At 43.4% G+C, this 22,683-nt stretch overlaps 1 protein-coding gene across 3 annotated transcripts in view; it reads right to left on the reverse strand.

Moving 5' to 3' along the window:
- Positions 1–22,683, reverse strand: part of JAZF1 (JAZF zinc finger 1) — a 265,569-nt gene that overhangs the window by 37,354 nt on the left and 205,532 nt on the right. For all 3 annotated transcript variants that reach the window (XM_039521096.1, XM_039521097.1, XM_039521095.1), the window contains one exon: positions 5,752–5,948. In XM_039521096.1, the coding sequence (XP_039377030.1) occupies positions 5,752–5,948 (197 nt within the window). The remainder of the gene's footprint in view (positions 1–5,751; positions 5,949–22,683) is intronic.

The following is a 22,683-nucleotide window of genomic DNA, read 5'->3' on the forward strand; positions in this document are numbered from 1 at the left end:
ACATTGTTTCGCTTACAGTCACATTTTTCAGGAACATAACTACAACATTAAGTGAGGAGTTACTGTACTACTTCACCCTATACTGTGGAATACCCTGGGAGAGCCCAGACAGCAGCTATGCATGCAGGAGCAAAGAATCTGCAGAAGCTAGACCAGCTGAAGGACAGAGGCTGTCCATGTGTCTCTAGGGTCAGTGCCTTCTTCCAGAAGGAGTAGGAAATGCTGGAAGTTGAAACGCATGGAGTTTCCTTTCCCTTTTGTGGGTTATTCCACGTAGGGGGACAATGGGGCTCTAAATTATTTTGGCTGTAGCAGGAACACCCGCTGACACAAAAAGGAAGGTGTAACTTTCAGAGTCAAGTTTTGCCTGTGATAGCATTTAAGCTACTAGAGCTACTAAATCATTTTTCAAATGGTACCCTGAGACTGTACTGTCTGGAAAGGATTTCGGGGCGAGGTGGGGGGGGAAGAGGCGGGAACCTGTTGCAGCTGTTTTATATTGCTTAACTTAGCTCTCATACTGTAGTTTCAAATAAAGAATCAAGGACTCTGTCTTTTGGGTAGCTAAGAAATGTGCAATGATTTCTATATCAAAGCCTATACATAGGTTGAGAATTTCAAAGAAGTGCTTTGAAAACCTCAACTGCAGCTTTTTTATTCTTAAAATATTGCTATTGCAAAAATCTTTGGCATATTTGGCATATTATCATATCATTTTACCCACTGCCTAGATCTTGGATTCCTAAAATCTTAAAGAAAAACAGGAGAAAAGTCCCACCATGGATTTGAATTAACTATTAAATGGACATATTACATGGTAAGCTGATTATATTATCACTAATTAGAGCATCTACTTATTTTACACTTTTGTAAAGATTTTAAAATGTGCTTCACTTCTTTGAGGCCTAATCTACCATAAAATAATTACAACAGTTGAATATAGTCATAATTGACATGTATATGTATTCAGGTATATTTAGTACTCAGTATTCAGGTATTCAGTACAGTTACTGCCCACGCCACAAAAATTTGGATTGTATGGATTATTTGTTTGTGAGTATACATAGAAACCTAACAACAAAAAATGAATTTGCAAATATGACAACCCAACATTTGGTATTTAACTCACTGAATAAGCCAGCAGATAGCCCAATAATGCACCAGTCAGCTAGCTGTGGGTCCAAATAAGATACAGTCTCTGATATCGGATCAGTGTGGGCCACCCATGAAAACCTGACCCTTACATCTCCCTTGCAAGTAGAGAGACTGAGCAATACCTGTTGGTGTGCCACACAGCATCGCCAATGCTTGCTGCTGTCAGAGTGCAATTCCAGAACTGGCTACCGCAGCAGAACCATTAGTTGCCGAACTATATCAGGCAGTGAGTATGATTAGAAACCTATTCAAATTATAAAATTGTTTAGATTTTAATAGATTACACATTAAACACGAGAAAAGAAGTCAGAGCCAGTTTTGCACAGGCAGTTGAGTGAAATGCTCATTTTTTCAAAATTTTTAAACATTTCCCACATTCCTGACCTCCCGCCCCCCCCCCAAAAAATAAAAAAATAAAGAGAATTATATATGAGTCGTTTAGAGTGAGAAGTTGCGTGAGGTAATATCTTTTACTGACCAAATGGTACTGGTGAAAGGGACAACCTTGCAAGCTACACAGAGTTAATCTTCAGGGCTGAAGAACCCAGGCCTGAAGAAGAATTCTGTATGGCTCGAAAGCTTGTCTCTGTCACCAACAGAAGTTGGTCCAATAAAAGATATTACCTCACCCACCTTGTGTCTCTAATATCCTGGGTCTGACAGAGCTAAAACAACACTGCAAACAACAACCTGAGCCATTTAAAAGCCAGTTGGTAACATTAAACCCCTGCTTCAGGTTTTATAACTAGGTCAAAAATTCACTCCAGGTTGAAATTTATTTATTTATAAATTTATTTATTTATATTTATTAATATATTTCTTTAAAATTCTTTGTGGAAATCTTTGTGGGGGGGGGGAGAGGGGGGAAGAGGGTAACAAAAACAAACACGCAAACAAACAAACCACTCAATACATACAAGGCAGTGGCTTTAGATTATTTTTTGGCATCCTACAACCCCAAAATAACTTTATTTTATTAAAAAAACACACACACACACAAAAACTAAAGAAACATCTGACTTATTTCCATAGAAGAAATTAACCATTTTTGCTATTTAAAAAAAAAAGGGGGGGGGGGAAGAGGAGAGGGTCCATGTTCTTTCATTTTAAAAATGAGTTATCAGTATATTACTATCACTGAAAATTTGAAAAAGATTATTATGAAGATTTACTATAATTTTCAAAGGGACATCAATGATCTGATTTAACCCAAAGGCAAAGAAATTAAAGGTGGAAACGTCATCCTTCAACACAGACATATATAAAAAACTATATAAAAATATTAACAGCTTGCATTAAAGATGGATATCTATGTGAGGGGGTCTTTGATCCTGGACTTTTCTACCCACCATGGTCTGCCAGACCCCAGATTACTTAATCTACTGGGCATGCTGCAACACTCATGTTTAGTTCCACACATCTGGGTAGGTTATGAGTAAGAAGGATTATATTTTTATGTCTGAAGCAGAGGAGGTTTTAGTTATGTTATTTTTGCTGCTGGAACAAATTTGTATTAAGGTATTTACTGTAAAGGTCAGATTATGTGAGAGCCCCGAAGTGCAACATGGGCACCGGGTTGTTCTGTATATCTAAATCAATAAATAATGGAAATTGTTCTTCACTTCTCCCAAAATCTGCTACACAGTCGTGCTATTAAAACATTGCCCCACACCTTAAGCAACAGCAATGGAGCTAGGGAAGCATCAGAGATTCCCTTGCAAATGGTTCCTACAACATAATTGCTAAGGAACACCTGAAGGTTCCCTAACTACCCTTTTAGGCATTATGGGTTCTGCTTGGCCATGTCTTCCTGCAGAGCTGGCTGCAGTAGAAAAATGAACTCTTTCCTTCCTGCTGCCCTCCCCAGTGGAGAAGCAAGGTCTGGTGGGTTCCTTGCCCAGTCAGAAGACCTTCAAAATGGAGGTAAAGGGAGGCAGTAGCCCTCCATGGCAGTGCTCTCTGAAGGGAGAAGATTAGATTAGCTGTCATCCATTATCTCTCTAATCCAGAAGGCAGCAGGAGGAGGCCACCAAGCCTCCCTGAAGACTGGCATTAACTCTCTCTCCTGAGTAACTTTTAAGTTGGGTTGCACTTGCATTTTCCCCAATTTCCCCAAAATATATTTAATTATATTAAAAAAACTTGTGGCCTAGAGCAATAGTTTCATAGCAATCGAAACATCTCAAAGATTTATTTCATGTCCAGAAAAGTTTTAAAGATGATAAAATTGGAAATTCTGCAGTGAAGCTGCTGAAATGTAACTAAGTTGAAAGCTAATAAAGTAAAATTCTTTAAGAAAGAATATCTGTTTTATATATGAATTTTGCTACCAGGCTATTCCAAATTCTGACCTTGGAATGTTGTTTGAATGTGGAACTTGGAACAGAAAATTCACAATGTGGAACTTGGTATTATTTATAACCTGGCAAACAGGACTCCCAGAAACCAAGTTAGTAAGCCAAAACAAGCTGATCCTTCTAATACAGGTAAAACAACATTCTAAATAATCTAAATGTAAAAATATATACAATCAAAACAGGAAAGTACTTTGGTAGACAGAAACTAGCTTCCTTATTAATTTTTAACATATTATGGAATGTGGTTGAAACAGTAGATAGCTGACCAGTGTTCTTGACAGATACACAAAATTACACATCCTGACTACATCGTAAATTAGTCTTTTCAGTGGGGATCGCTAAAAAATGCAATATGTCAGAATGATTCCTCAACATCTGCAGCAAAGGAAATGATTCAATTTCTTCCAAACACTATTTACAAAATAATTATTAATAAATTCAATTCTGAAATGTTAATATTCTTATGTAGCAAAGAACATTTTAGCTACACTGTACATGTTTAATTTTTGTATATATGGGGACATTTACTAATCCATTCATTTCACAGCTCTCCAGACATAGATGTCATGCACATTTTTCCATTTAATCATTAATACCAAAACATTAAATAACTTATGGAAAACACATTAAATAGCAATATATCAAGCTAAGGGTGTTTGTTCATGCTGTTTTTTCAGTAAAATGACTGTGTTGGGTCTATACTTTGTAAAATGGGATAAAATATATTCCTTTTCTGTTAGACTATCGGTGACAGATTCCAACAGTTTCCACTATATCTTCCTGTATTCGGACTGTAGGGCAAGGTGCACAGAACTGAAGATACTGAAGTACACTTATTCTGAAGCATATCCAGAAACAGTGGGCCAGATTCCTAGCTGGTATCAGTCTAGCCCCAGCCTCCCTGATAGTAAGGATCTGGCCCAGCATGTCTAGCCGTTTATAAGTTTCGATCAGAGCAGAATAAAACTGTGCAATGGCACTGAAAAGAATTCACTACGATTAATTTTATTGCTGGGGTGTCCATTTGGGTTTTGCTTTTGAAGTGAAGCTCAGCATAAAGGAGGCAGAAAATCTATAAGAAAATTCATCTCCAGTATCATGCTTGGTTTTACTGTTTACTTTTGAACTTGGAGGGGAAAAAATTAAGAGGGACACACTTACTGCTCCAGATGCAAGAAACCTGTGACCCACTGGATGCACATATCTCAGGATACATTTTACCCATAGAAAAAAAACAAAACCCGAAACTCCACACAACCCCATGTACTATAAAGAGACAGAAGTGGAGAAGTGTCCCAAGAAGTTAGTTTTGCTTTACATTTTGTTAGCACCCAGATACCATGGGTGATGGGTGCATTATAAATAAAGTACTTAGATAGGCAGGTAAGATTGACTGTACTCAATATACAGTTTCAAATTGTAAGCCTCAACCATCCAGAACAAATATTTCATACTTCTGTATAATCCTAGACTCAAGCAGTCAGTCTGCTCCTTCTTAGCAGTAGCATTTTGGATTTGACCTCCAGCTTGATTCTCCCTTATGAAGTAGCCCACACAATCCCATAAAGCCCATCTTTAAGTGTTCTGTTCATTCTCCAGTTAGTACTGTCCACATTCAGGGGCTCTGCTGGTTAGCTGCAAGCCCTGCAGTTGGATGGGGATTGCAAGTACTTTATGTTGCCACATCCCCTTCTGCAAGGGCTTTGTGCCACAAAGGGCTCTATGTTACACTGGAAGAAGCTGGCATAACCTTGGGTGAATTAGGTTCACTGTGAATACAGTTGACAGATGAGATTACACTACACTTTCTTTTAGATCGCTAGAGTCAAGTCCTACAGGTTTTGCCAGCACTTGCAATTGTATCACAAGTCTCACCATATTTGGTTTTTTCCATAAAACACACTTCCTTTGCATATGTGAGAATCTCAGCTTCCATTTAAAAAAAAAAAGCAGCCTTCATACTTGTGGAGAAAAAAGCTTGAACATGTGACCAAAGCACAGTCCCAAAGTTCAGAAACAGAAGGGAAATAAAAAGAACCCAAAAGCTCTATGTGCGTGGGGTTTTGTTTTGTTTTTAAGACTCACAATTTTTAAGCTCATCTCATGTTTTCTGGGTGCCTGACTTGTGATTTTTGAAAGGCTGGGAGCTGGTAATACTGCAACAACAGATACATCTATAGTCTATTGAGGTTCTCTCGCAGCAAAACCAAAAGGCCTAAGTGAAGCCGTAGCTCCTTACCTGTTGGTGTACTACTTCGAAATGAGGAGGAGGGAGTGATTGGGGGGGTGACTGGAGGAGTAAGGCTTCCACTGCTGTGGCGGGGTGGAGTAGATACATTCCCACGGGACACTGAGCTTGACAAAGTCAAAGAGAGTTTAGGCTGAATCTTTTTCTTCAAGGATTCCTGCTCACGGCGAGCTGCATCAGTCATAAATCTAGAACAAAACCAACAATGATGAGACAAAAATGACAATTTTGAAACAGTAAATTAGCCCTTAATAATGGCGTTTCAAACTCAAGATATGAGAGATGTATTCCACTGCAAGGTAGACACATACTATAGGTGTGAAACTGCTTTGGCATGTTGCTCATTGATAAGCTGGGCTTTAAACTAGTTGGTGAGGGGAAAAAGTTGGGAGAGACTCATGAGATCTCCATGTCTGGCTTCAATATACAGGAGGGGGAAAATCTGCTACATGAAGATATGGTAAGGATAATGGAACCCCAGAAGATAAAAGTATAGACAGCACAGCAAAATAAAGTACCAATATTGATCAGAGTATTAATCAGGCAGCTGTTACACTTAGTGAAAGGACTATACCTAATGTGCTTGCAAAACTGGGTTAAGTCCAAAGGAAACAACTGAAATGCTTGTACAAAAATGCAAGGAGACTAGGCAATAAAAAAATACAGGAACTGGAACTACTGGCACAGGAAGTCAGACTGGATATTATATTACAGAAACCTGGCAGAAAAGCACGCATGACTGGCATACAGGTACTGAAGGGTATATCCTGTTTAGAAGAGAGAGGAAAAAACGGTTACCCACCTTTTAGTAACTGTTGTTCTTCGAGATGTGTTGTTCATGTCCATTCAAAGTAGGTGTGCGCGCGCCGCGTGCAGGCCAGCCGGAAGATTTTCCCCAAGCAGCGTCCGTAGGGTCGGCCCGGGCGCCCCCTGGAGTGGTGCCACGGCGCCCTACAAAGGGGCCCGCCGACCCTCCACCCCCTCAGTTCCTTTTTGCCGGCACTCCGACAGAGGGGCAGGAGGGTGGGTATTGGAATGGACATGAACAACACATCTCGAAGAACAACAGTTACTAAAAGGTGGGTAACCGTTTTTTCTTCTTCAAGTGGTTGTTCATGTCCATTCAAAGAGGAGACTCACAAGCCTAACCTTAGGTGGCGGGGTCGGAGATCACTGCTGACTGGAGCACTGCACGACCGAAGGCTGCATCATCCCTAGCTTGGTGCATGATGGCGTAGTGTGACGAGAACATGTGGATGGAGGACCACGTGGCTGCTCTACAAATCTCCTGAGTCGGGATCTGAGCCAGGAATGCCGCAGAAGAGGCCTGCGCCCTAGTGGAGTGGGCCGTGACCGGAGGGACAGGGGTCTTAGCTATACGGTAACATTCCCGGATGCAGGTCGCGATCCACTAAGAGATTCGCTGAGAGGAGACCGGGAGCCCCTTCATTCCTGCATTCTTTATTACTTCATCACACAAGTGGGGGGACAATGCTACAGTAGCCCAGGAAGGCTGGGGGAAGAACGGAATCAACAGGTGGGGTTGTTGCAGGAGCACCCCCTGTGAATAGCATACAGCTCATAATTTCTGCAGGATCTGACACAGAGCAGCTGCACTCTCTGATACAGTGGTTCTCTAGTACACTTGCCCATATTCTAGCCAGGACTGATTCTATTTTTAGATACCAAAAAGGAGGGATTGACTCTGGGAGTCATTCCCAATTTTGGCTTTAGCGCCCTGGCTAAGAGCAGCCAGGGCACTTATGACAGCAGCAAATGGTGCAAAACGACTGGTAACTATGCTCATCTTTTACCAATTTATGGATTGGTAGATGGTACAGTATGGCTGATAACCATCTCTGCTGTCATGCAAAAGCAAAAGCATGCTGCTGTGTAGCGCTGCTGAATCGCCTCTGTGAGCGGCATCTAGCACACATACGGTGACAGTCACAAAAGGCAAAACAGGCTCCATGATTGCCACGCTATGGCATCTGCCAGGGCAATCCAGGGAAAAAAGACGCGAAATGCTTGTCTGCCGTTGCTTTCCCAGAGGAAGGAGTGACTGACGACATTTACCCAGAACCACCCGCGACAATGATTTTTGCCCCATCAGGCACTGTGATCTCAACCCGGAAATTCCAAGGGGCGGGGGAGGCTGCGGGAACTATGGGATAGCTACGGAATAGCTACCCACAATGCAACACTCCAGAAGTCGATGCTAGCCTCGGACCGTGGACGCACACCACCGATTTAATGTGTTTAGTGTGGCCGCGCGCACTCGATTTTATACAATCTGTTTTACAAAACCGGTTTATGCAAATTCGGAATAGTCCCGTAGTGTAGACGTACCCTCCGTGAAAGGACTATACCTAATGTGCTTGCAAAACTGGGTTAAGTCCAAAGGAAACAACTGAAATGCTTGTACAAAAATGCAAGGAGACTAGGAAATAAAAAAATACAGGAACTGGAACTACTGGCACAGGAAGTCAGACTGGATATTATATTACAGAAACCTGGCGGAAAAGCACGCATGACTGGCATACAGGTACTGAAGGGTATATCCTGTTTAGAAGAGAGAGGAAAAAACGGTTACCCACCTTTTAGTAACTGTTGTTCTTCAAGATGTGTTGTTCATGTCCATTCAAAGTAGGTGTGCGCGTGCTGCGTGCACACCAGCCGGAAGATTTTCCCCAAGCAGCGTCCGTAGGGTCGGCCCGGGCGCCCCCTGGAGTGGTGCCACGGCGCCCTACAAAGGGGCCCGCCGACCCTCCACCCCCTCAGTTCCTTCTTGCCGGCACTCCGACAGAGGGGCAGGAGGGTGGGTATTGGAATGGACATGAACAACACATCTCGAAGAACAACAGTTACTAAAAGGTGGGTAACCGTTTTTTCTTTTTCGAGTGGTTGTTCATGTCCATTCAAAATAGGAGACTCACAAGCCTAACCTTAGGTGGCGGGGTCGGAGATCACTGCTGACTGGAGCACTGTCGGCACTTTCTGTTTTCCATCGAGGCGAACAGGTCTAACCGGGGAAAGCCCCAGAGCTGGAAAATTGAGCGGACCACGTTCCATCGGAGGGACCACTCGTGACCCCGGAACGTGCGGCTGAGGGTGTCCGCCAAACCGTAAAACGCCGTCAGGTGGGTAGCATTGTGGACGCAGAAATCCCACAGTGCGAGGGCTTCCCTGCACAAGGGAGAGGAGCGTGCACCCCTGTTTGTTGATATAAAAGACTGCTGACGTGTTGTCCGAGAGGACTGAAACACATCTGCCGGCCAGGTGGGACTGGAAGGTCAAACAAGCCAGGCGAACCGCTCTCAGCTCCCTGACACTGATATGCAACTCGAGGTCCTCCGGCGACCACAAGCCCTGCGTCCTGAGGTGTCCCAGGTGCGCTCCCCAACCCTGATACGAGGCATCCGTTACCAGGGAGAGGGAGGGCTGAGGGGCAGCGAAGGGGACACCCATGTACACTTTCTGCGGGTCGAGCCACCAGCAGTGAGCTTAGCACCGAACGGGGAATGGACACCACTGAGTCCAAGGGGTCCCTGGCCGGGCGATAAACTGTCGCTAACCAGGACTGTAGCAGGCGAAGCCGGAGTCTGGCATGGTCTACCACATAGGTGCACACCGCCATGTGACCCAACAGCCGGAGGCAAATTCGCGCCGTCATAATCGGGGAGCAGTGCAGTCTGAGGATGACCTCGGAAATCGCACAGAACCTGGATTCTGGCAGGTACGCTCTGGCGTGGGTGGAGTCCAGAACTGCTCCTATGAACTCTATTAGTTGCGTCGGAGACAGGGTGGACTTGGCTTTGTTCAAGAGGAGGCCGTGATCGAGGAAGGTCCGCCTGATGAACGACACCTGGGTCTCCACCTACTCCTTGGAGCGGCCCTTTATGAGCCAGTCGTCCAGGTAGGGGAATACCTGGATGTCCCGCCTGCGCAGGTAGGCCACCACGACTGCCATGCACTTCGTGAAGACCCTTGGAGCAGCTGACAGGCCGAACGGGAGTACCGTGAACTGCAGATGGGCATCGGCCTCGACGAACCTGAGGTACCGACGGTGTCGGGGAATTATGGCAATGTGGAAATAAGCGTCCTTTAAGTCGAGGGCGGCATACCAATTTCCTGGATCCAGGGAGGAAATAATCGAGGACAGGGAGACCATGCGGAACTTGAGCTTTCGCACGAACTTGTTCAGCCGCCGCAAGTCTAGGATGGGTCTCAGGCCCCCTTTTGCCTTCGATATTAGGAAATACCGGGAGTAAAAGCCTTTGCCCCTGAGCTCCCGAGGGACTTCCTCCACCGCTCCCATCTGTGTGAGGGACTGCACTTCTTGAGTTAGAAGTTGCTTGTGAGATGGGTCCCTGAAGACGGACGGGGAGGGGGGCTGGTGGGGCGGGATGGAGAAGAACTGGATAGAATATCCCCTCTCTACCATGCGGAGCACCCAGCTGTCCAACGTGATTTGGGACCAGGCACGGTAGAAGAGGGACAGACGTGACCCAAAGGTAGGGGTAGAAGGATTCAGAGTCTCGATAGGTAGGTCGCCCTCGACCATACCATCAAATAGGGGGTCTAGGCCCTGATGGTGGTCTCAATTGACCGGACTCCTGGCTGGAGGAGTGGCGTTGGTGACGCCTCCTGCCATTTCTGCCCTGCCTGCACCCTGGCTCCTGGCGAGTCTGAGGCTGGTAGGGGCGTGGGGCCGTCTGCGGCCTAAACTGCCTGCTCTGGGTCGCAGGGGTATGCAAGCCCAGCGAGCGAAGCGTGGCTCGCGAGTCCTTTAGGCTATGCAGATGTTTGTCCGTCTTTTCTGAAAATAACATCTGCCCCTTGAAGGAGAGGTCTTGAATGGTCTGCTGGACCTCATAGGGCAGGCCCGAGACCTGGAGCCAGGCTCCCCGCCGCATGACCAGGCCCGTGGCCAGGGTGCGCGAGGCTGAGTCCACCACATCGAAGGCAGCCTGGAGAGAGGCTCGGGAAGTCAGCTTGCCCTCCTCCATTAGGGCCGAAAACTCTGACCTCGAGTCCTGGGGAAGGAGCTCCGTAAACTTAGACATGGCTGAACACGTGTTATGACCATATCGGCTTACAATTGTCTGTTGGTTGGCAATGTGGAGTTGTAGACCTGCCATGGAGTACACTTTTCTACCAAAGAGGTTGAGTCTTTTAGCGTCCCTGCTCTTTGGTGTTGACCCCTGAAACCCTTTACGCTCCCGCTGGTTGGCCGCATCCACCACCAGGGAGTCCGGGGGCGGGTGGGTGTACAAGTGTTCGTGCCCTTTAGAGGGAACGAAATAGCGCCGCTCCGTTCTCTTGGCAGTAGGGGCCAGTGAGGCTGGCGTTTGCCATAAGGTGCGGGATGTATCCGCTATAGTCTGTATCAGCGGAGAGCCACCCTGGGATGGCCCTGAGGGAGCCAGGATGTCTACTACAGGGTCTGCGTTCACCTCGATTTCCTCAGCTTGGATTGTGAGGCTCTGAGCTGCTTGCCGGAGCAATTGTTGGAGGATTCGAGTGTCCTCCAGGGCCGGTGCCGCAGCCATGCCCGAGACCGCTTCATCCAGGGAGGAAGATGAGGAAACCACATGGATCGGCCCTTCCTCCAATGCATGCAGCCCTTCGGGGTCCTGCGGCACATGGTACTGTGTTTGCGGTGCTGGTTCCGATTCTAAATGCGGCACCGCGACCGGTACTGGGGTCGCCAGTGAGCAGCTTGGCGTATCGGGCGGTGCCTGCGGAGTCTGAACTGAAGCCGCTGCCGGTGCCGCTGCCCGGCTAGGGGGTGCTGAACTTGGATATGGCACACCCCTGCCCGGCGACGGTGCCGGTGGAGAAGGCAGCTGCGCCAGGGCCACCGACGCCGAGAAAACCGAGGCCGATCTCGATCGAGGACCAAACGCCTGGCCTACCAACTGGTGGTAGGCCCAGGGGGTCCAAAATGGCCACTGTGAGGGCGGATGCCATTGCTGCTGCCACTGTGGGTAACGCTGGTGGCTCGCCCCCGAAACCGATCTCCTGCTTCGCGACCGGCTGGAGCGGTAGGAGTCTGCCTCTGAGTCTGAGGTCTCTGAGTACAAGGACCTGGGGGGAGCAGCACCCGGTGCCGTTGGAGAGCGGTGCTGAGCGGCGGGGAGCCTCTTATCTGGTCCGGTGCCGCCTTAGCAGCGTGGTGCAGGGAGGGAGGCGACAGCATGGCCGGCTTGCCCCTCGATTGTACTGGGGGATGGGCCACGGTAGGCAACTCCCTACGGTGCGGGGAGGCTGGCGCCGGGAGTCCCATCAAGTCTGAGGCCGCCTCGAACGCCTCCAGTGTCGAAGGGCGGCGCAAGTCTCCGCTGAGGTCCGGGGATCTAGGCCGGTCCAGACTAGACCGCCCTCTCTGTGGTGCGGGAGTCGACGGAGCAGCCGAGGGCTGTAGCCCAGCCTGTCCGCTTGCACCCACGGACGGCGTCGGTCTCGAATCCTGGTGGGGTGACCGTTCCCTCACCGGCTCTCTCTTCTTGGCGGGCACCGGCGACAGTGAGCGGTGCCGCACTGAGGCCGACTTCCTATGACCCGACTCTGTCCGGTGCCGGGTTTTAGATGACTTGGGCTGAGCCCTAAGCCCTGATGCCGGTGCCAGGGCGCTCCGCACCGAGGAAGACGTGCTGGGCACCGCCTCAGCTGGTTCCGGGTCCGAGGGTGGCCTCAGGGCAGCCTCCATCAGGAGGACTCTAAGTCTTTGAACTCTGTCTTTGAGAGTTCTCGGGCGGAAGCCTCTGCAGATAGAGCACTGGTCCTTTTGGTGGCTCTCTCCGAGGCACCTCAAACAAGCAGAGTGCGAGTCACTCTTGGGCATGAATTTCCCTCAGTCCTTGCAGAGTTTAAACCCGGGGGACCCGGGCATGCCCCAGCGGGTGACGAAAATTTGGGGGGGGGACCCTCCAACTACGAAAAACTATATACAATAATCTAAGTAAACTAACTATAACACAACTATATACACGGACTATACACAAGGATAGGACACTGCTAACTTGCTATCGCAAGAGAAGTTCCAGCTAGACGTCACCGGCGGTAAGAAGGAACTGAGGGGGTGGAGGGTCGGCGGGCCCCTTTATAGGGCGCCGTAGTGGCGCCACTCCAGGGGGCGCCAGGGCCAACCCTACGGACGCTGCTAGGGGAAAATCTTCCGGCTGGCGTGCACGCGGCGCGCACACACCTACTTTGAATGGACATGAACAACCACTAGAAGAAGAATGTACTGGTGGGGTAGCAGTACAGATGAATGAGGCGGTGGAAGCTGTAAAGAAATAAGATATGATAGAATGGACAAACCAGAAAGAGTCAAAATCTCTTTGGGGAGATTATAAAAGAGGTTTTGATAGGTTTAGGAATTGACTCCGAGAGTCAGACTCAGATATGGCTAGAGATCTCATTAATATTATTAGAGACAAATACTACTGGATATTATGTCATAATGGGAGACCGACTTCCCAAATATAGATTGGAGAATAAATGCTACTAATACTGGCAGTGCCCAGTTATTCTTGGATGGGATAGATGGCCGTTTTCTTCATCAAATCATCACTGAGCCCCCAAGAGGAGATGCAATTTTAGACTTGGTTCTGGTAAGCAGCGAGGACATAATAGAAGAGCTGGTTGTAGGAAATAATCTTAAATAAATCACAAATGGATTCAGTTTAAATTAAATGGAAGGATAATCAAAACTGGTCATCAGCTATGCTATTTGATTTCAAAATGGCAGACTTTAGGAAATTAGGAGAATTAGTTAAAGGCATCAACCGGACTGAAGACCTCAAAGGCTTAAATGTGAAGGAGGCTTGGAATTTCCTTAAACTAACTATACAAAAACTGTCTGATGTTTACATCTCAAGCCAGGGGAAGAAAACTTGTTGGGAACAGCTGGATGAATAACCACTTCAAAAAGGTTATTAGAAGTAAACAGAGTGCCTAGAGGGAATGGAAAAAGGGATTGATCAGCAAGAAAAGTATATCTTGTACGTTAGAAAATGTAGAAATAAAGTGAGAATTGCAAAAAGTCAAGCTGAATCAACTCTTGCCAAGGAAGTTACAATAAATAAGAGGTTTTCTTAGTTATGTAAATAAAAAGACAATAAGGATGGACAACACTGGTCCTCTATCTTTACTCTCCTTCCCATCCACATTGCATAATCTAGGCATGGCCCCAAAACCGAATACATATTTTGCCTCGGTTTTCAGTAAAGATGATAACATGGAACATGGGCATGAAGGTATGATGGCTGATGGAAATGGAGATTATCACATCTGACATGGAAGAAAACCTTATAGAGCTTAATGCATTCAAATCAAGGGGATTGGGTCATTTTAATCTCACAATAATTACATTACTATTTGTCACAGGTGATTAGGTATCCTTTAAAGTTGCATGCATATCCAGGGTTTTCGTACTCAGACTAGAGGCACTGCACTGCAGAGGATATTTTCTTAACTGTGTCCCAAGATCAGAAGAGAAAGCAATTTGAGGGGGAAAAGAGTGGAGCAAAATTTTGTTTTAAAGTAAAAGTTCAGAAGGGGAACTTCAAACAAAACAGGGTTATAATGACAGTGTGTTTAAATTTCTACTTTTAAACCTGAAATGTTCATGGGTATTCATTTATTCAATGGCACTTAAATGATGCAGTGTATTTATACAATTAAAACTGCAATTTCTTACATAGGTGTTTCCCAGCTCTTGAAAGCCGAGTCCCACTTCTAGAAAATAAAACCAATCACAACACCCTGTGTCATCCCTACTGTGTGCTATTAAAGGCCTGCACAGTTTAGGGCTTGTCTACATAAGAAGTTATCAGGAAGTTACACCAGCATAAGGAAAGGCATGAATTTATATTGCAGTGTGTTTGTTTTTTTTTAAACTGGTGTAACCCTTCATGTGGCGGCTCTCATTTTTTTAATTAATTTACTCTGGAAGTGAGATAATAGTCAAACACAAGTTATTCAGCTCCATTTAAGGTTAACTGGCTGATATTTAAGGCCTGGTAATATACAGAAGGTCAGATTAGATGATCTGCTGTCCCCACCTAGCCCAGGGCCGGCTCTAGGCATCAGCGTTCCAAGCATGTGCTTGGAGCGGCACTTCTCAAGGGGGGGGGGGGGGCGCCAGCGGCACTCCGTTTTTTACTGTTTTTTGCTTCAGTGATGGCACTCCAGCTTTTTTTTTTTTTTTGCTTGAGGCAGCAAAAAACCTGGAGCCGGCCCTGACTCTAGGAATCTATGAGTCCACGTGGAGAGTTACGTCAGTATAACTACTGCAGAGTGGACTGAAAAGTCTGTGCATCCCCTTGTATATACTGTCCTCTCGGGGATGCGCTCCACAGTTTGAGAAACATTGCATTATAGTATAATATGCAATAAAATCATTTAAAAAATGGGAGTATACCACCACCCTAGATAGCTTAGCAGCTGGTGGTTTGGCTTTATCATAGTTTTGAAGGAGTGAAACCAGGTTTTAGTTGCATTATAAGATGTACTGGTTTTAGATTTTAAGGTCCTTAGGGCAGGGACTGTGTTTATTTGTGCCTTGAACAGCACAGATGATATCAGAGAGAGCTCAAATAATAAATACTAGTAATACGGTACAAAGCAGTTTTGTGTAGTGCTTGCATTACAACTGTCTTTATCACTTAGAAAAACACATTTCAAACTCCAGAGAGGGAATGTGGTCAGGGAAATGTCAGGAGTTATTGGCACTCTCTTTTATTGGACTAAGTACAAACAAAATGGGCTTTCTTTCAAAAGTCACACTCTTTTCATCAGCCTACAACAAGAGTGAGGGATACTCAAGAATACAGTGGCAGAAAGCTAGTTCAGAACTCATCAAGTTCAGAGATAAAGCAATTATGATGGTCAATTATGTGCCCATTTTATCTTGTTTTCTGGATGCTCCAATACGAGAGACAAACAAACAATAAGGACACATTGTCTACTGGATTGAAATACTCATACCTTTGGCTATGCATCCACCTTAAAATATGCACGTTTCTCTTTTTGGACCTGTTAAACATGACTATGTCAGGCCTGAGTGTGTATCAGTTCTGAGTGTGTGAACTGACATAACCCTTACTCATAACTAACTCCTGTCAATTGTTCTCTTTATAGATGAATGAGAGTTTGAATACAATACAAAATCTCAGAGCACTTTATACATATGAATGTATTAAGAAACAAATTAGATGATAGCACAATTGCACAGGACACTGCAGAAAAAATAGGGATATATGTGAAGGGCCCAATTCTGCAAACACAAACAGGAATAGTGATTACTATCATTAACCATTGGTTTGGACTTCCCATGGTAGTAAGCAATGCATGTGATGGCATTTGCAGTACAATGCCATAAGACTGTCTCGTTCCTTCCCTATTCCTCCAACACACATTTTATATGAATATGACTACACTATATTCTTTAATGCTTTGGGGAATTCTAACTGTTGTAGCAGTTTGCAGATTACAGGCTGCTTCAGCTGAAAATGTGCAGAGACTGCTGGAAGATAGTCCAAAGCTGCTATAACTCATGGAGATGTCTTTATAGAAAAGCCGGCATTTTGGGATAGAGGGAAAGAGGAGAAAAAATAAACTTTTACTAACCAGAGCCCAGTATAGAAGATTCCAACTTGGCTCTGTGAAAAAAAAAAAAAGAACCAGCTCTCTTTCTGAAAGGCTAGTGTACTTTGACACATCCTCAAACACTGTGGCATGAAATTGTAAGTACCTTTAGAGTCATAAAGGTGTAGCCTGTCTATCCATAGTATGGAGACATTAATAAGTGGATTTTTCCCATGATACCTAATGTCAATTTGTACTATGAAGACATTAATAAACAGGTCTTTGACATGACAGCTTATCCACCCTTGGAACAGAAACAATGTATCATGTCAAGCAGTGGTATGGACTTTTTACAATGTTAACATTTAAAAATTGGATATCTATGGTAACAGTTTAAGATTTTTGTTTTTTTGGTGTTTTTTTTTTTTATTTTCCCCCCTTTCCTCTTCTCTTCCCCCACCCCCCACAAGCCTCTTTCCCCAAGGGTTCATATATTAACAGCACACAAATAAAAATATGAATTTTAGTAAAGAAAAATATAGGATTAAAGGATCTTAATAAAATGAACATACACATTTGCTTTTCTCTAACTAGGAAGTGTCAAATTCACTCACATTTAGAATTTGTAGTAAAATATATGAGAGTATTTGCTCTTGGGTTAAAAGCTTTATTCCTGGAGTAAATTTTATAGCAACATTATAAATCCTTGAAAAGCTTGGATTATAACCTAATGTATGATATGTTAAGTGCAGCAGTATGAACACGACCATATAATAAACTCAGCCACAAATAACAATGTTAAAATAATGTTAAGGGGCAATCAGTCTGGTTTAAATCCATAAAAACATGGAAAATGAAAGTTAACGCTGAAACTTCTGGCTGGAGCTGTCCCGTTACTCTTATTATGCCAAGGTGTTACAGCATGCACAGTATCTTCTGAAAAGTTATGTATTGTTCATACCATGAAACATTGGGGCAAACTAAGGATGGAGTCAGTCTGGAATAACAGCCTTACATTTGAAATCCTTTATTTGCTTGGTATAATAAAACACATCATTCTTTAGCATAACATTGTGTTTCAATATTTAATAGAAATTGTAATATTTTTAAATCAAAAACTTTTAATTTCTTGTAATAGATTAGTTAGTCCTTTGAGATTTTATTTGAACTGTGATACTGGATTCCAAATGTTATATTTGTGCTGAGTTATTACAGCATTCTTTAAAATATGCAATAAAATTATGAAAAATTAGGGTTTAGAATGGAATTAACAACCTAAGCCTTATTTATCTTTAATTACATGATCTCATACTACTTTTCCCTCCACAGGACCCCTGCCTCATTCAGTTCAGACAGTAAGGATGGCTCTCTGGGAATGAATCAGGGTTGAATACTGAATAAGGCTGTTGTCTGGAGGATCCCTATCTCATTTCTTGCATAAATTGGAAGGTGTACAATGAATGAGGCAGGAAGAGAAAGGATAGCCTCATGGTTATGGACATTCATTGATACCCTGGAGAACTGGATTCTATCCCCGTTTCGGCCAAGTCCTAAGTCAAAATTTTCACAGGTGGCCACTAAATGAATGTTCCTTATTTTCTGGGTGCCCAACCTGAGACATCTGGGGACAGATTTACAAACATGCTGAGCATTTGCAACTGAAGTTGATTGGAACTGAGCTTTGAACTCCTACGAAAATATAGGTATGCTTAAAAAAAAATCAGTGTCAAGTTCAGCACCCAAAATTAGTGGATACTTTTGACAATTTTGGCCTTAATCTCTCTGTGCCCCAATTCCCCATTTGTAAAATGGGGCTCAGTTGGCAATCCCTCAGACTTCGAGGATGATTGTCTTTCACAATATGATAGCCATTTATTACTGGTGGGTCCGCAAATGGCTAATGAGGCCAATCCAGGATCCACAGATCTTGTCATTGTTGGGGCAGATATTGCCTTGATTAAAAAAAAACAACAACCCAACTGAACAAACACTGAATCCCACCTCCCGCAATTCCATCATGTGTGGGGCCCTGTGTAAATCACAATTTTCTGGGAATTGTAAAAATGCCCCAAACCACAATCTTCAAAATATTTTTTTTAAAAAGGAAAATGATTACAACAAAGTGTTCAATATAAAACATTACAATAGCTAGTCAGTTTTAAGGACAGAGTGAATTTTACAAATAACCTTATCGAATTTTGACTAACATTACTTGTAAAATTCATGTACAAATTGAGATTTATCAAATGCTTATAATTTGGTCAAAGTTGTGTGGTTTTTTTTTTTTTTTTTTAATAGGAACGGCAAAAGAGGAATTGCTGACACAAAGGGGACTGCCTGCCAAATTTCAAGTCCCTGTTCCAAAGCACGAACCACAGCTGAACCAAATGGTTGTAAGAATTTTTTAATATGATCAAAACAATGGATTTTCCCCTAATCTCATTCTTACAAACAGATGAACTATTTTTACTGAAACTTTCCCAAGAAATTTAGCCTGAGGCAGACACAGCATGGAAAATTTCAGCTCTAGTGGTTGAAGTTTGGGAAAGTTATAAGCAACTGAAAACACAGTCTTAATAACAGGCTGCACTTCCAGCTACACCTATAACACAACAACATAGCAGGTGCTGCCACCAGCTGCATATAAAGTTGCACAAAAATGTGATCCAGAGTTGTGTTTAAATTAAAAATAAAAATCTCCTTAATCACATTCTCTTACACATTTTTAAGTTATTAAAAACATTAAAAATCAAGAACCATTGATGGTAAAGAGGGATATAACTCCATGTTACCTAAACAAGCTGTGACTTACCAACTCCTGCTTCAATTTCATGCCCCAGGGAGACGCACACTGTGATGTTACATCTACTGTACCATAGCACTCTCCCTCGAGGTAGCTCTTAAGAGAGCTAAACATGCTCTGGAGCTGAATGTCTGTACATAGCCAGAGCCCTGGTAAGATGGTTATAAAAACGGAGTTCCAAAGAAGTACCTGGTAGCCAAACCCACCCCTCTTTAGACTTTGGGATTAGTTTATTTGAGATGCTGTATATCTGGGGTAGGCAACCTATGGCATGCATGCCAAAGGCGGCACGCAAGCTGATTTTCAATGGCACACTCACTACCCGGGTCCTGGCCACCAGTCCAGGGGGCTCTGCATTTTAATTTAATTTTAGATGAAGCTTCTTAAACACTTTAAAAACCTTATTTACTTTACATACAACAATAGTTTAGTTATATATTATAGACTTATAGAAAGAGACCTTCTAAAAACGTTAAAATGTATTACTGGCATGCGAAACCTTAAATTAGAGTGAATAAATGAAGACTTGGCACACCACTTCTGAAAGGTTGCCGACCCCTGCTGTATATAATGTTATCCAGCCTCTCTCACAGCATGTGTGTGTCAATTATTAGCCATTTGTGTTTGGTGGGTACAGATTAGACAGACAACTCTCTTTTAGATAACCTAAATACAATTTTTCCATAGGATAAATCTTCTAGACATAGTCAGTCCTGTCAGTAATGGAAGTCTGGCTTCAGTAACAGCAGATCCAGACTTTGGGACACCAAGACCTACAGATCGGATATAGCTCTGCACTTCTTCCTAGTTCTCCAACTTTGCTCACTTCAGTTCACTTTGGAACATAAGAGGCCAGTCCAGCTTGGGGCACATGTGTCTCCACATCCACAGACCCATCTAGGTAAAAGGGCAAAGTCTATGACAACCATCTTGTAGCCATCTACTGCAAGCATTCTCCCTCTCTCATGCTCTAAATCTACTCTCTGGCATAGATATAGGAGGCACCGTAATCTCACCCCTACCCTAGTACATCTATCACCTCCTGCTACAAGTCAGTAGGGCTTTTTTACTCCTCAGTCTTAGAGGTAGACTGTCTGCACTGGTACACCCCAGAGACTCAAGGATCCAGTGTACTTCCAGACCAGCCTAGCAGAGAATGCTGTCCAGTTGCAGATTTTAACACACAGCTGCCCTTGAAGAACACTACGATCATCCAGTGGTGTTGGAACAATTTTTATAGTGGTGGTGCTGAAAGCCACTGAACAAAACTGTAAACCCTGTATAAAATGGAAACCACTTCAAGCTGCACCCTTAGAGCCCCTAGTTCCAGCATCCCTGCAGTCATCTGACATCCTTGACACTTTGACTAGTATCTTATTGTCCTGCATCTCCCCTACAGATCACTGACAAACATCATCAAATGAACAACAAGGGCACAATGTGGTAGCACAAAATTCACTCTAAATCTGACCACAGAGAACAGAAGGAGTTCATGAGAACCTACAATGATGCAGTGAAGGAGGGTCCATAAGGCTAAACAGTGACTTAGCTAATAAACCTAGACTGCCCATACCAGCCTAAGACTGAGGCTTTCTTATTGTTTTCAAATGATGTGACGGGTCCTGCATGGTACTCCAAACCCTATAATTTTGTCCCATTAGAACACAACTCTTCTAAAGTGATGACATATGCCAATATGAAAGCCAACCTTTACAATACCCACTTCTGCTTTTTCTTGCTGCTGCCATGGCAAGTAAACCTTAGACAAAGATGGACAAAAAAGTGAGGGCAAAGCAGACATACTTAGTACTTTGCTCTGATAAGTATGGGAAATGGCATGAGAACTAATGGTTGACTTCCATGTGCAGTTACTGTGTGGACCACCCATCAAATAAGTCTGGCCACCCCTGACCTAAAGATAATAATATGCAGTCAGAAACTTACACAAATCTGCTATAAAACACCATGTTTGTTTTTCCTCTTTTCAGCAGTGACTAAATCAATCTTTAAGTTGAAGAACTATTGGGTTAATCAGAAATCTGAATAAATATAATCTGTGGGAATTAAGTAGTGCACTGTTGTGCTCTGGGAACGATGAAAGCATTTTCTAAATAAGCAGAGCAAAATTAGACTAATGGGAAAAAAATTTGCTTAGTAAAGCTTTAGCATAGAATACTGTACTTTGTACTGCATGGAGAAAAAAATATATATCAGCAACTAACACTGAATCTGAAGTTTCCTGTCATTAAGCATTAACTCATCAAACTCTTGGCTATCTTCAAGCCCTCTCATGACTATCATTTGTAGAGTGTGGGTGATTTTGCACCGTTGTAAAACCCTGTACTTCCTTCACAAACACTTTGAACCATTTTTACAGGTTTTCATTAAAATTCTAATGAAACATAGTAAATCCAAACCCAGCAGTTGTGAAAACATGTCCGGATTTAGACACTTGTGTCCCTAACCACAAGGGTTTTATTTGGCATCTCACACACCATTTAGGTATGGGATATTTACATGGCATTCATGTATATCCTACTCATGCAAATTCTGCCTGAGTGAGAGTGTGAGAGAGAAATCAAAAATATTTAAAGGGCTAACAGAAACAGGAGGAGTCATCCTATAATGTGCATTCCCAAATCCAGACCACATTCCACAAATACTCTCTATTTAGGCTGTACTCTCTCACTACATCAAATAAACCACTAAGACTCACTTTTGCAGCCACACTGTATGCAAGACTCACACTGATAGTCTAACAGTTAAAAACCTATGCATGAACCTGGGTTTCCTCTGTGAGAAAATAAAGGAACTTATTTGGCTGGGTTTGTGATTCTATGCAAACTTTTCACAAAACCCTAGATACAACTTTATTTTCCTCTAAATCAGGAATGGATGCAATTTCAAAATACTAAAATACTTTGTTTTTTTGGAAATCAATCAGAATATGATGGCAGCTATTAGGAGTCTTTGTTAATTCACTATAGAAGTGTTTTGCTTACAAAGAGATAGATTAAACATGCAGTATTAAGACCATGCATTAAGACTTTCATTTTGCATTGGCTTAGCAGTGACTTTCCTATATTCACATTTATCAGAGCCTGAGAATAAATGAAAAATGCATATTGTACTTTTGTTTGTTCATAAAATTCTTTGCACATTACATATGTGAACTTTCTTAATCCTGAAATTAGGGGTAGGGAGAGTTGCCATCCCTGCTGGGGTCAATGCATCTATGGTGTTTGAAACATTCTGCATTTTTGTTGCATAATATGAAAGTGGACATTTTCAACACAAAGTTATTTAGAAAGCACTGTTTTCCTTTATTTTATAAAGATTTTATAAATAAAATCTATTTGGATACACTCAGAGTAGTACATGCATGGAAGTCATACCATAGGAGCTTTACGGATGATAGGCTAAAAGCGACAAATCAATCTGAAACCGGTCCATATAAAGGAGTTTCATTGTTTAACCTTACTCAGATTAATTTACTGAAATCATCATCTGCATTCTAAATAATG

The sequence above is a fragment of the Mauremys reevesii genome, linkage group 2 (genome assembly GCF_016161935.1).
Source record: "Mauremys reevesii isolate NIE-2019 linkage group 2, ASM1616193v1, whole genome shotgun sequence".
Lineage (NCBI taxonomy): Eukaryota > Metazoa > Chordata > Testudines > Geoemydidae > Mauremys > Mauremys reevesii.